Source organism: Carassius carassius, chromosome 22 (genome assembly GCF_963082965.1).
Source record: "Carassius carassius chromosome 22, fCarCar2.1, whole genome shotgun sequence".
Lineage (NCBI taxonomy): Eukaryota > Metazoa > Chordata > Actinopteri > Cypriniformes > Cyprinidae > Carassius > Carassius carassius.
The window spans coordinates 28,931,438-28,946,109 of NC_081776.1; the positions used below are offsets into that span (position 1 = coordinate 28,931,438).

The 14,672-nt window shown below is 39.7% G+C and overlaps 2 protein-coding genes across 2 annotated transcripts in view; both read right to left on the reverse strand.

Moving 5' to 3' along the window:
* Positions 1 to 12,197, reverse strand: part of LOC132099274 (C-type lectin domain family 4 member M-like) — a 151,838-nt gene extending 139,641 nt beyond the window's left edge. Inside the window, exon 1 of the mRNA XM_059505710.1 lies at positions 11,863 to 12,197. Coding sequence (XP_059361693.1) covers positions 11,863 to 12,178 — 316 coding nt within the window. The 5' untranslated portion in view covers positions 12,179 to 12,197. The remainder of the gene's footprint in view (positions 1 to 11,862) is intronic.
* LOC132098527 (C-type lectin domain family 4 member M-like) lies at positions 9,185 to 10,544 on the reverse strand. Its single transcript, XM_059504612.1, has 4 exons — positions 10,529 to 10,544; positions 10,121 to 10,248; positions 9,821 to 9,930; positions 9,185 to 9,712 (listed from the first exon to the last, which is right to left on the reverse strand). Exons 1-4 carry the CDS (start codon positions 10,542 to 10,544, stop codon positions 9,580 to 9,582), a joined length of 387 nt encoding a protein of 128 aa, XP_059360595.1. The 3' UTR covers positions 9,185 to 9,579.
* Positions 12,198 to 14,672: the final 2,475 nt, after the last annotated feature.

Below are 14,672 nucleotides of genomic sequence, written 5' to 3' on the forward strand. Positions count from 1 at the left end.
AGAACCGTGACAGTAATCGGCTTGAGCCTTGGTTCGTGCCCCCACCTGGAGCAAAGTCTCACGGGCTCTATTCCATGTGTGATGACACCTCTGGACGAAAGAGTGAGCAGAGGGGACCGCAACTTCAGATTCCAAACTAGGAAAAATTGGTTTGTCAATAATGCAAAATGACAGTTAAAGACAGTTCATCATTGAATTCAGTGATGTCATCTCTGTTCAGTTTAAATAGTGTCTGTGTTTTCATTTGCAATCAAGTCAAAGATATCGCTGTAAATGACGTGACCCCAACTAAGCAAGCCAGAGGCGACAGCGGCAAGGAACCAAAACTCCATCGGTGACAGAATGGAGAAAAAAACCTTGGGAGAAACCAGGCTCAGGTGGGGGGCCAGTTCTCCTCTGACCAGACGAAACCAGCAATTCAATTCCAGGCTGCAGCAAAGTCAGATTGTGCAGAAGAATCATCTGTTTCCTGTGGTCTTGTCCTGGTGGTCGTCTGAGACAAGGTCTTTACAGGGGATCTGTATCTGGGGCTCTAGTTGTCCTGGTCTCCGCTGTCTTTCAGGGCTGTAGAAGTCCTTTCTAGGTGCTGATCCACCACCTGGTCTGGATACGTACTGGATCCGGGTGACTGCAGTGACCCTCTGATCTGGACACAGACTGGATCTGGTGGCTACGGTGACCTCGGAATAAGAGAGAAACAGACTAATATTAGCGTAGATGCCATTCTTCTAATGATGTAGCAAGTACATCGGGTGTTATGGGAAGTGTTCCCGGTTCCGGTTTACCTAATTAATGCAGGCTAAAAATCCTTTAACGGATTTGGATATTAAAAACATATTAGTATGTTATGTGTAAGCCAGGTTAAAGAGATGGGTCTTTAATCTAGATTTAAACTGCAAGAGTGTGTCTGCCTCCCGAACAATGTTAGGTAGGTTATTCCAGAGTTTAGGCGCCAAATAGGAAAAGGATCTGCCGCCCGCAGTTGATTTTGATATTCTAGGTATTATCAAATTGCCTGAGTTTTGAGAACGCAGCAAACGTGGAGGATTATAATGTAACAGGAGCTCAGGTGCTAAACCATTCAAGGCTTTTAAGTAATAAGCAATATTTTAAAGTCTATACGATGTTTGATAGAGAGGCCCGTGGACGATACTGGTAACGAGTTATGTGCGTACTCAACCCAAGAGAGCTGTTGGTTTCAGGAGGAAGGATTCTTGGACACCAAACATCAAAACACTCTCTCAAAATCATGGTTGGCTCGCTCGGTTTGACCATTGCTCTGGGGATGGAAACCCGAGGACAGACTCACACTCGACCCCAGTAATCTACAAAACTCCCTCCAGAATTTGGATATAAATTGGGGCCACCTGTTGAAAACCACGTCTATCGGGTGGCCATGTATACGAAAGACATGATCTACGACAGCCACCGTTGTCTCCTTAGCAGAAGATAATTTGGGCAAGTAAATAAAATGAGCCGCCTTCAAGAACCAGTCCATGACGTTCAAAATTACCATCTTGCCCTGGGAAGGCAGTAACAAAATCGAGTGCAATGTGGGACCAGGGTCTCTAAGGGACTGGCAGCATTTGAAGCAACCCATTTAGAGGTTGATTGGAAGTCTTACCACATGCACAGACTGAAGGAGTGGATGCCGAGTTGCCATATCCTTCATATTGATATTAATTATATTATTACATGATTTCTTGTTTGACTATTAATCAAGGTATGGCAAGAGTGTAATGTGTAACCTTATGTGCGCTTACAAGATATTAAAGAATCCTGCTTTATGCTGTACTTCTACTCTCTAAGATGATGACTTTATAGTGTGTGAGTAACGAACCATACTGATAAAATTCTAGGTAGGACTAGGCAGCCTTGAAGTTCTGATAGGTTCTCTGTGTATGTGTGTTAGTATCTGTCTGTAGAGGGAGAAGCTCAGACAGTCCCAGGACAAACGTTCAACTGCCAATGTCCAGCATATCAGATATACGTCTTTGGAGAGTTTATCTAGGTTTTGGAACCAATCAGAATTTTGTTGACTTATGCATTGACACAATTAGTATCCCCTGTCAGGGTATAACTGTGGTTGATTTTGAATTGTACAGGAGTGGCCTATGAATTCCGTCGAGAGTATTGAAGCTGACTTCTGCTGATGAAACTGCAAACTATATTCTTCAAGTAAAATTATTATTATTAATTGAACTCATCTCTGACTCCTGGTCTTCATTACGACATATCTGGTCCTTGGGTTTTAACTGTACATTCCCCTACAAAACTGAACATGCCAGAACAAAATCCTGAATGTCGCAAGCCATACCTGGCCACCAAAATCGTTGCTTTACCAAAAAACTGGTTTGATTAACTCCTGGATGACATGCCACATTGGAGCAATGATCCCATCGAATAATGTCTGACCGTAATCTCTCAGGCACGAATAATTGAATAATAATCCGCCGGGCAGAGGTGTTACCCCTTCTAAGGCTGATTTGACCTTCGACTCGATCTCCCATGTGCGTGTGGAAACAATGAGCTTCTCAGGTAAAATGCACTTGGGAGTAGACGGGCGAACACCCCCGACCCCTCTAACCAATGACGCCAATCCTCCAATGCTAGCTTGACTGCCAACAACTCTCTGTTACCAATGTCGTAGTTACGTTCGGCTGGCAACAGACGAGGAGTATAAAACGCACAGGGATTCATCTTGTCATCTGAAGGAGAGCGCTGAGAAAGAACCGCACCTACCCCCACCTCTGACGCGTCGACCTCCACCATGAACTGACATGAGGAATCAGGGGCAATCAGAATGGGAGCCGAAACAGCTCTTGGAGTTAGGTAACTGCAGCTTCGGCTACACCAGACCACCTGAACGCCATTTGTGAGGAAGTCAAGGTCGTCAGAGACGCGGCTAGTTGGCTATAAATTATGAATAAAACGTCGGTAAAAATTGGCGAACCCCAGAAACCTCTGTAGGGCCTTAAGGGAATCTGGACTTGGCCAATCTACCACAGCCTTGATCTTGTCAGGATCCATGCGCATTCCATTAGATGAGATGATGTACCCTAGGAAAAGAAGAGACTGTGCATGAAACACGCATTTCTCTGCCTTGAAAAAAAGCCCATTCTCTAGCTACCTCTGGAGCAATTGTCTAATGTGCTGAACATGCTCCTTGAGAGAAGAAAATATCAATATGTCATCCAGGTAGACATAATTGAACTGATCAACCATATCTCTCAGCACGCCATTGACGAGTGCTTGGAAGACCACAGGGGGATGTGACGAGGGTGATGTTGCATGTTCTTGTTCGTTCAGTGTGCTGAAAGAAGTCTTTTGAGGAGACGAGGTGACTGGAATTTGAAGGTGAAGAGCAAGTGATTTGTCCATGAAATTACCTTCCGCCCATGAGTCCAGTAAGGCTTGACACAGATGAGACGTGGTTGGCCATTGCAGTCTTACCGGGAGGAGAGTTGATGATGAGGGTTTCTCTGTAGCCAGTCCACCCAACAGTTACCTAAGTCCTACTGCCAGGCTTGGTCTTTTACTGAGCAGTCCCTTAAAATATATCCAGATCCTCCACAGTAGAGGCAGAGTCCCTTCATCCTCCACCTCTCTCTCTCCTCCCGGGAAAGCCAAGCTTTACCGACCTGCATGGGTTCATGATCAAACGTTCTACTGTCCGTATTGAAGGAGAGGATTGGGTGGATGCCGCTGATCATATCCTTTCTTCAATATATATTAATTATCTCATTAATATTGTGTAACTATTAATCAAGTTATGGATCAGTATTTAACCTCCAAGATTGTTGTATGATTTAACTAAATAAGTAAAAGGCCATCTATATACGTATAGATAGATGCATGCTTACACAGATATATATTTTCCCTTTTAGAAGTGTTAAGAAGTAACAGACAGAAGCATATGTGAGTGTATTCCTTCTCCTAGGGTCACAAGGTCAGCTAAAAGGGTCAGGGGAGGCCCTTCCTCTACGTGCGCTGCGAGGGACGAAGAGAAATGTAGAACTGTGATATTTAGAAATGTATACTAGATATTCAGAATCCTGTTCTATCCTGTATTTCTATTCCTCAAGATTAATGTCTGCCTATTATGTGTGTGTATCCAACCGTAGTGATAAGAGACTTGCCAGTGCTAGAGAACCTTGAATTGTAGATATGGGCTTTGTGTGTATGTGTGTGTGTGTCAGCACCTATGTTCTGGACAGAAGAATAGTTTCTGTTGACATCCGGACCTGAGATGAGGTGTCTTCTTCACCCTTGCTGACGCCTGCTCCAATCATTTGAGATATGCTGAAGATGTTTATGACTATATGTGAAGATTGTCTAAGTTTATCTAGATTTTGGAACCAATCAGATTGCTGCTGACCAGAGATTTGACGCAACTAATGTCTTCTGTCTGGAGTATAACTGTGGTTGATTTTGTATTGTACGGAAGAGCGGCCTACGAACTCCGTCAAGAGTATTGAAGCCGACTTCTGCTTATGAAACTACAAACTATTTTCTTCAAGTAAAATTATTATTATTAATTGAACTCATCTCTGACTCCTGGTCTTCATTGCGACAACACCTGGTCCTTGAGTTATAACTGTAAATTCCCCTAACAGTATTACCCCTGCTGGTTCTGTGATGCTCCGGGAACTCGGAAACCACTGTCTGACGAGTACGCCTCTAGTCGCTGTAACCGTGCATCCACCCGAAGTGCCAGATCAATGAGGCCGTTAAGATCCGTGGGAAGCTCCAGCGTAAAAAATGTCCTTCTGAATGCGGTCAGCCAACCCATGCAGGAACATGTCCCACAGCGCCTCCTCGTTCTATTTGCACTCTGCTGCTAGGGTGCAGAACTCGATTGAATAGTCAGAGACGGGTCTGTCCCCCTAACGAAGCTCGGCGAGTTGACGCCACCCTGCGCGGTCGAAAACCCATCTCATCTCCTCGGAGAGTGCTTGGAACGAGGCACAGCAGGGATCTTGAATCTCCCACACCGCCGTTCCCCACTGAGCAGCACGTCCTGAAAGCAGCGATATAACCAGGGCCACCTTCGACTGCTCTGTGGTGAATGTGAGTGGCTGAAGAAAGAAGAATAATGCACATTAAGTCAAAAACGCTCTCCAAAAGTTTGGCTCACCGGCATACATTACCGGAGCTGGTAGACGAGGCTCATGCTGGTGATTGCTTCTCGGAGGGGTGGGGAGAACAGGCGGTGTGGGTGGCTCAGTGGGCACAAGAAGCTGTTGAAGGTGAGTGGTGAGCTCGGACACCTGCGCTGCCAAGGTTTGCACTGCGTGACCTGTAGCCGCCATTTGTTTCTCTTGATGTTCCATACGAGCAGTGTTGTTGACCAGGAACTCTTAACTCGGCCGCACTCGGTGAATCCATCGATGGTCAGATCGTTCTGTCAGGAGAAATAAGGAGGATTCAGTAGCGAGTGAAATCTCAGTTCTTTATTAAGAAAACAAAGAGTTGTAGCAGAAGCAAGCGCACGATGGTACTCTCCTGGCAGCACAGGAACCCAGATGGGCAACCAGTCTTCCGTGGAACACAAGGAACGGAACGACCATGAAGACAAAACAGGAACTAGGACAATAATGTGGGAACACGACAGCCAGGGACATGAAGACTCACACAAAACTCCAAACAATCTGACAAAGACAGGAAGTGAGATGAGAACATATATAGGCCGGTGAAAGTGACTGCAGCTGTCGGTGGTGATCAGGTGAGTGGTAATCAGTGGTCACGCCTCCAATAGAACCAAACACACAAAGAGAGCATAAGCCAGCGAATTCAAGAACTGTGACAGCATGAGTGCGGCGCAGCTTTATGACGTCACATCACTAAAAACTTTATTATAGAATTGAGACAACAGACCAAATATGGGCTGATAATCCTTAATTCAAAGTTGTTATGTCAGCAAAAACTATAGTTAACCCATAAGAACCCGTGGTGACGTGGGTGTCACAAACACTGGTGATTATCTGGAAAGGGTCTTTTTAAAGCATTATCCCTTACTTTCAACCCAGGAAGTCCCTAAGTGACATTTAAAGAACATCCAGGTTCAGTCATGTGACAATCTGTGCATTTTTGTTGCCATGGTAACATTTCCAAAATGGTGGCCTGCCTTGTGTGCACATGTTGCAGTGTCAGCAATTTTTAAAAACTCTTGTTTTTGTTACTAAAGGTATGTTTCAACCCATGCAACAATTCTAATGTTTTAATAACATATCATAGATTACACTTGACCTGATTTTAAAACATGTCTTGTACAAATTGATATAAAACAAGTTATGAAAATGTTGTGGTGACATATGTGTCACATCGGGCTGTTAACCTTAAAACAGTAGGTGGAATTTTGATGTGACGTATGTGTCACATTAAGGAAAATGGTAATTAGCTGCTCAAATAATTTAGCTGATTCAATCATTTTAGTGTTATATATATTCTGCTGCTCAATTAAAAGCATATTTTAACATATGTAAACAAAATAATTGTAAAATGAATAACATTGTTAATGAAATGTACTTTAGAATTTTTTTTGCATACCTGTAACTACAACAGGTATGCAGCATATGGTATAAAACAGGTATAACATATGTTCATATCATATGTTGGTACTATTTTAAGGTTATTTGATCTTTTTTGTAGTTAGAATAACATAAATAGATTCAGGAAACATCTTGATTTTCAGAATGTACTGTTGCCACTAGCCTAATTCTTGTGCAAGCACAAAGAGGTCGGCCAACAATTCACCGCACATCTTCACCACCACCACCACGACCCAAGAGAGTTGGTGTTGGAGTACCAGATGATGTTCGCACTGACCAGGTTGCACATTGGCCTGCAAAATGTGACACACGTGGCCGTTGCAAATTCTGCAAAGTCCTTGCAACCACCACTGTCTGTGAGAAATGTGATGTGTGGCTTTGCTTCACTGAGGACAGAAATTGCTTCAAAAACTTCCATCTGCCCTAAATTGCCAAAAAAGTGAGAAAAGTGATAACAATGGTTTGATCAGAGTGAACAAGTTTTTTTTTCCACTGAGCATTGTATTGTTTGTTTGTTTACAGTTTTATTGCACAATATACACATTTCTGCAATGTTATTGCACTACATGCATGTTCAACATGTTTACCTCCAGTGTGAGGTAGTTATTTATTTTTATTCAGTTTGCACATTTTCGAGTTGTGAAAAAATATTCTAAAACTTTATTTCTGGTTAAACCGTATACCTGAAAAGGTAGAATTTTGATAAGTTACAAAAAAGTTGTTGTAAAATTGAATGGTCACAGTTATGTGGTTTTGAAATATGTGGCAAAGCAAATAAAATGCAGAAACTGTATTACTTCTGGAAAAGTTTTGTTTTCAGAAAAGTTATAATTTTGAAAATGTTGTGGAAAAGAAAATAAATAGAAAAAAGTTATTTAGCAAGAAAACTGACAAAATGTTATTTTTTTCAAATGAGAAATAAAAGCCCAATGTGACAAATATGTAACATTAAAAATGTATCATAAACGCCCAATGTCACATTTATGTAACATTACAGATCTTTGACAAGGAGTGGTTGTATTTAAAAAAACAACTGCAGAAACATGTTTTAAGTGGTCCATTTAGTCTGTTTTATATGCCCCATAATTTTCCTATAAGGGGAAATTGGTCCGGGTTCTTATGGGTTAAAATCCCGAGCACAAATAATAAATAAAAAAAATCTACAAAAACAAATCATAAAATTACAAATACTTAAAACCTTTATACAAAAATGTGAATAAAATTAAATCTTTGGATATATATATCATAAGTTAAAAGCAAATTAATATAATACACTCAATTAATTATAGTTGAGTGCTCTATATCAGCACAGTGAACGAATATAAGTGAGTGAATAAGTGAGAGAGCACTCTGTAGTGGACAATTTCATCATGAACATAATACCTGCCCATCTATATTATGTCCTGCTTGCCTTCATTTGTCACTGTTCATTTGTCACATTAATTATATTATTCGACAACAAAGAGAACAAAAACACTTGCTTGTCATGTAAATTTACTTGCTTATTTCTATATTTAAAAGAGTAAAACATTACACCCCCCCCCCTACACACACACACACACACACACACACACACACAAAACCTGAAGGTTATAAATACACTGAAACTGAGATAATGAACTAAATAACAGGTGAACAGAATGAGTAACTAAACAGACTGAGGTCAAAAGACAAATAAAACACAATTAATAAAAACATTTGCGCAAGTGTTATAATAACGTGAATATTTGCAAAGCCTTTTTTCCATTTTCTCTGTGCATTTTGCAGGTTGTAATTTTCTCTAGTTTCGGTGTCCTCAAGAACATTAGTTTCTCTCCTGGAGTGGACTGTTGTGCTCCTCATCTGTGTTTGTGTGGTCAGTATTTATGCAGAAAGGAACTTGATCTTCAACAATGCTTGGTGTGGTAAACAAGGTTCAAATGAATATATTATATCACAATAACTCCTTCCCTTCCCTCAGGTATTGTACTAAAACATTTCCTCAAAAACACAATGACCATTAATAAAGATGTGAAAACACAATCATTAGCACAGTTTGTCTGTTTATGTGTAAAGACGTCAGGGGCTTGTTCATCTGGTGTTGAAACCCTTCGATGTTTGATTCGCTTCAGGTCGTTACATCAGAAGTTCAGACGGCTGAACAGTTTTTAGCAGCGACTGCATCTGATGCTCTTCCTTCAGTCCATTATTCACTCACTTTAACGAGGCTGGACTTTAAAGGAAATGTCAGTCAGTTTGGGTATAATCTGGGCTTGCTGTGTTAGCAATTTTTTCTTTCACTAGCATAAAACAAACAGTCATAAAATGTTATAAATAAATAACATGTAATTGCTTCATATAGTGATAACGAATGAGTCTCCTTATATTTGGTGAGGTACCGATCATACTGATGCTAGAAAGTGTTTATAAAGAAGAATACTTGTTCGACCATATCCTGATTTCTACAGTCAGAATATTGTTCATATTCTCAGTCAAACATTAGAAGCGGTTTATGTGATTTGCTTCTGCAACTTTCCATTTATATTCATCTTCACGTGGTTCAGGAAATATACCAGTTTTTGAAAACAAGTAAATCATCCTCAAGTAGGTTTATTGTCTTACTGTAATAACAAAAAAGCTGAAAAAAAAAGAGTCACATTTCAAATCAAACTTTACTGATGTACTGAGTAATTCTCCTAAAATCATGATCATTTTGGTGAAGAATATTGGATCAAAGCTGTTTTTATGAATATTTCTATTATTATCAGTGTATTACTGATTTTATTTCAGTCTGTAAAAACATCACTGTTGTTTTTCACATTCAGATTTTAGTTCAGATCTAAAAATTCGAAAAGTGATTTTAAAAAGTTTCATATAAAAATTATAATGTTACAATGTTTTTTTTCTATTTATTTTTTATTTGGTTTTACAAAATAACCTAATTAATGTGCCATTCAAAAAAAACAAAAACAAAAATAAACAGGTAAAATTACTGACATATTTATTTGTTTATAATGCATATATGTACATTTTTATTGTAATGTATCATTTATTTAAGAATATTCTTCTCACAGATCCATTTAACACTATTATTACAATGAGTATCAAACCATTCTGATGAAAGAGTATTAGCACAGTCTTCTGTTCCCTGATAGTTGTTTGGCTCTCCAGACGCCCAGGACCTGCTTCAACAGATCAGAGTTAGTTCAGAGCTGCTTTCTGTGTGATATGATACTGACTGAGACAGTCATTAATTATATAATAATCAGTTCAGTTCAGTGATTTCTCACCCAGAGGTCAGTGTGCTGCCATCAACCCATTTCCATCTGTCCTCCTCTTCAATATCAGTCAGACCAATCCAGAAATGATCAGAACTACCAGTAATATTCTTCACAAAATCCTGAGAAGTCAAACAATAACATGATTTATAACACGAGCAAAGACACATTTCAGCACATTATCTTTCATTTAAAAACGAAACACCACTCACTCACACACACACACACACACACACACACACACACACACACACACACACACACACACACACACACTCGCTCTCACACACACACACACACACACACACTGACTTGTTCCTCTCTGTTGTTGATGATGATCAGATCTGCTTCTCTCTCTGTACAGTATCTTCTGCTGTCAGTCCAGTTCTTCGTCTCAGAAGAAAAGAAGTAAAGACTGGATTGATTAAACTTCCATCCATCTATTAACACAGATAAGACATCCCTAGTGAAATATAAAAACACTAAAATGCATTTAATAATAAAGTCTAGAGCGATAGTAAATATGTCAATAGATTTGAACTATTCTTAATATGAAATAAATGTACTTTTAATAAATTATTTTACTAGTGCTTGAACTAAAATTAACCACGGGAACCAAATTAAAAAGGTTATTTGTATTACTTGTACTAGTAGTGTATATTTTATTATAGTTGTTTATAGTATTATTTATTAATTACTGTACAATAACTGACAGTTTACTGTATTGTGTGTTCATATTCAATTTTCAGGTGTTTTTTTTTTGAGTGCTTTTAATCCACTGCAAGAGCTCTTTACATCTTATTTAAAGATTATCTCTTAATTTCACTGTATCTGTACGCTGTGTTTATGTTGTATACTGTACCAGACAATGACTTTCAAAAGGAAAGGGAGGTTTCTGTAACAGTGTTTTAAACTGATCTCACTAATGTTTTCTAGACACTGAAGCAGTCTGTGTATTTGACAGATTTGTGTCTCATCTGAGGCCAAAGATTCTGACAAAAGAGACTGTTTTTGACTTAAATATTTTGAAGTTTGAACAAGTTGGTGTGTAGTTTTGAGATTGTGCTTATAGTTGTGAGAAAATTGTGAATTTTGTTTCATGAATTGTTTTAGCAATCCAGAAAAACTGTAATGAAATGCTTATGCACAATTAAATGAATATTGACTTATAAAGCCACTTTAAGATATGTCTTAAATTATTATTTATACTCAGCTGACATCCCTAAATTATCATTAATCATTATAAACATAAAGAGCTAAAGAAAGGTCAATTACAAGCATTAGCTACACAACAGATCCAGGACAGTCCACTTTAAAGTCTGCTTTAGATCAAGTTAAGACTGAAGAAACTAACCCGCAAACTTCTTCAGAAGATCTTTTCTTTCTGATTTCAACTGGTCTCTCTCTTCTGTGAGGTTGGTGATCTTAGTAAGTAGTTGTTGTCTCTCTTGAGTGAAGATGACACACAACACTATGACTGCAGTCAGCAGAAGAACACACACCAGCCCCAAACACACACCAGCTGCTCTGGAGATCGTCACACCATCACTTCCTAAAGATAGATAGATATGATATTAGTCTCTTCACTTCCTCATATCATACGACTCACATCTTCTGAAAACATGTGAACTGTAGACTAACTTTAACGCTTGTCAGACGCTTATTAGTGTGGTTTTTGTTCTTGTGTTTTGTGAGTAAATGCAGAAGAACAGTTCATTCAAAAATGGTTTCCTGATTATTTACTCATCTGAGTTTCACTGTATATTACTTTTTTCAGCCGATGATATTTTTGGGTTTGGAGGAAAACGTGAACAGGTCTCAAAATAAACCTTTTCTAAAGGTCAAAAATCCATATTTGGGAAGCTTTAAATTAATCCACATGACCCTGGTTGATAAATAAGTGTATTTTCTAGCAAAACGATCAGTCGCTTTCAGAAGAAAGTAAACCATTAACCACCATCAACAAATGGAGAATGCAAAGACTGCATGTCAGATCATACTGGAGGACCTGGAAGAGAGTGAATAATCAGAAAATGTCCTTTAATCTCAGTTACCTGTGTGTCGAGGTGTTCGGGGTTCCTCTGTGTTGAAGTCTTCTCTGTGTCGAGGTGTTCGGGGTTCTTCTGTGTTGAAGTCTTCTCTGTGTCGAGGTGTTCGGGGTTCTTCTGTGTTGAAGTCTTCTCTGTGTCGAGGTGTTCGGGGTTCTTCTGTGTTGAAGTCTTCTCTGTGTCGAGGTGTTCGGGGTTCTTCTGTGTTGAAGTCTTCTGTCTCTTTCTTATGTTTCATGTCTCTTACAGCCTCTGCACTGACGTAGATATCAACAATCCTTTCTATTCGGTCTTCTGAGTCCATTATTGAACCTTTATCCATGCTATCATTCACAATTCTAGACGTTTATGGTGCAGTTGATATATATATATGACTGGATGACTGGATTCTCGTGGCATTAAATCTGTGATCTCTTTTCTGACTTTACCTCGTACGACGTCCACATATTCTTAAACATGATCAATGTTGTTTCTTCTTCTCTGCATATTTTCAGAGTTTTACCCTTTTCTATATTTTCATTTCCACTATCAGACAGCTTCAGTGTCAGTAAACTAACACTAGTTTCTCTCTCCTGTAGTGGACTGTGTTGTGAGTTGTGTTCCTCATCTGTTTGTGTGACCGGTATTTCTGTAGAAAGGAAGTGTTTTTTGGAAATACTTCAAGTATTCGTGTAAAAGGGAACTTCAACTCACTGCAGAAGGACACTGAAAATAAGTGTTTCAACAATGTGGTTTGTGTTTATGTAAATGAGGCTGAAACGCATGTATTAATTTTACAGTAACAGATGATGTTGTAAAGTTTCTGAAATGTTCAGGTTGTTGCTGGTACATCAAAAGTCCAGACAGCTGATCAGGTTTTTCAGTCTGGTTCTCAGGAGAGCATCTGGAGATTTTGTTCTGAGATGCTCAGCATGTTTTGTGGTTTTTGTTCTCTCTCTTTTTTTGTTAAAGGTGTCAGAAAACATGAGTCACCGCAGACAGACCGAATCCCTCTGTTTGTTGTGTTATGAATCAGCTCAAAGGGGAAATATGAATAATCAATCATAACTAGTTATGAGTAATTATAAATATTTAGATCCGCTGTAAGTTTTTACTTGGCCTCTCAGTGTCAACTGTCTGTCAATTCTAAGAACGTTAATTTCCTGGTTAAGGAAAATAACTTTCTTACTGTACAATACTACTCAGAGCATGTAGCTAAAATCTGCATGATTAGGGACTTCAGTTATGAGCAAACAATGAACAACCTCAAGTGTGATACAATAAGACTTTATTAACTACATAACTACTTTATTACTTGTCTAACACACACACACACACACACACACACATGCATACAGTTGGCATAGGAAAAAGGGTTAAAGCTTAAGCAGGAAAGAGGAAAGAAATAAAGACATGAAGCTATGGTACAGTTTGATATTCAGCAGATCTACAGCCTGAAGGAAACATCAGTTTCTTAGTTCAAACACACCTTTCTAAAAGATGCATATGATACTTAATGTATCAATTAATAAGACTAAGTTTGATACTTCTAAGTCTCGTCTGTTTGATAAAGGGTCCTGATGCACTTTGGGGCTCCAGTTGGTCTCTGCTGAAGTGAATTGACGAGACCAGCTCGAATCAGAGAATCTTGATGAATGAATAGGCCTGTTCTGTTCATTTTGAGGTGATAGGCGCCTTTTGGGGGAAGGGTCCACAGACCCTTTGGTTAGATGAGGAAGCATTAGATATTATTTGTTGAATGTAACAAATTTCGAGAGATAAATGTTTATGATTCAAATTTAAGTAAAATAAGTAAACATGAGTAAATAATCAATACAGGTGTATTTGTGTCACAGTAATGCAGAATGCACCAGCTTCATTTAAAACTGGTTCACTTTTATATATTGTGAGTTAGAAATGAATTAACAGACATTCACATCCAGCTGAGTTTAATCATAATGTTTCAATCATAGAGCTGATGAATCAGGTGTGTTAACTAACTAATGGAGACACTGAATGAGATTTGACAGGTGCGTAAATGTCAATCTGTTCCTCACAAATTTCTTTATGTGTCACACACATATTACATACATGTAATGAAATGTTGGTAGCACTTACAGTACATGTACTTTCCTGGTACATATCTTGTACCTACAGGAAATGAGTAGTAACAAAAGGTACTTACCTGAAGTGTATGTACATGGTAACTGTGGCGGGGGGGGGGCGTGGTTTAGCGAAGTCTGCAGCGGGAGAGAGAATCAGGAGACGATCGGTAAGTGAGTGGTTTGGGCAGAAATTATCATCATCTGTTTCTTGTTCAAGTAATTGGCGTGGAGAGAGTATAAAACGCCAGGAGAGACGGAAGCAAGTGAGAGAGAGACGGACTGCTGACGCGAACCGGAAACGGAAACCGGAAGGAGTAAATCGAAAGTGCTGTGACAACGTGTCAGAATAGAAGTCACCATTTGGTGTTTGGAAAGTTTAAGTTGTTTTTCTGTTAAATAAATACGTCAGCAGTCCAGCCGACCCCTTTGTCCTCTTCCTTGCCCACACGAACTTACTACACTGGTGCCGAAACCCGGGAAGGAAGAAGGACCGCCGCCGCCGCCGCCATGCAAAGCATCGCTTCCCTCACGATCCTGCACCGCGAACAACACCAGGCCCTGCTGGACCTGAGGACCGATCAGGAGAGACGATTCCAGGCCATCGTTCAGGCCCAGCAGGAGGACCGCGAGAGGTTCCGGAGCTGGATCGATCGGGAGGTTCGCGCCCAGGCCGCAGGGCCGCCCGCCGCCACCTTCCACCTGCCACTTCACTAGATGGGGGCCCAGCACGAT

Bases quoted from the DNA above. Each gene is read 5' to 3' on its own strand.
- LOC132098527 (XM_059504612.1), bottom strand. The intron at 9,931-10,120 runs GTCAGTGTGTGT...TTGACTTCTCAG, and splicing joins TCAACAACAGAGAGGAACAA to GATTTTGTGAAGAATATTAC. The intron at 9,713-9,820 runs GTGAGAAATCAC...CTGTTGAAGCAG, and splicing joins GGCAGCACACTGACCTCTGG to GTCCTGGGCGTCTGGAGAGC.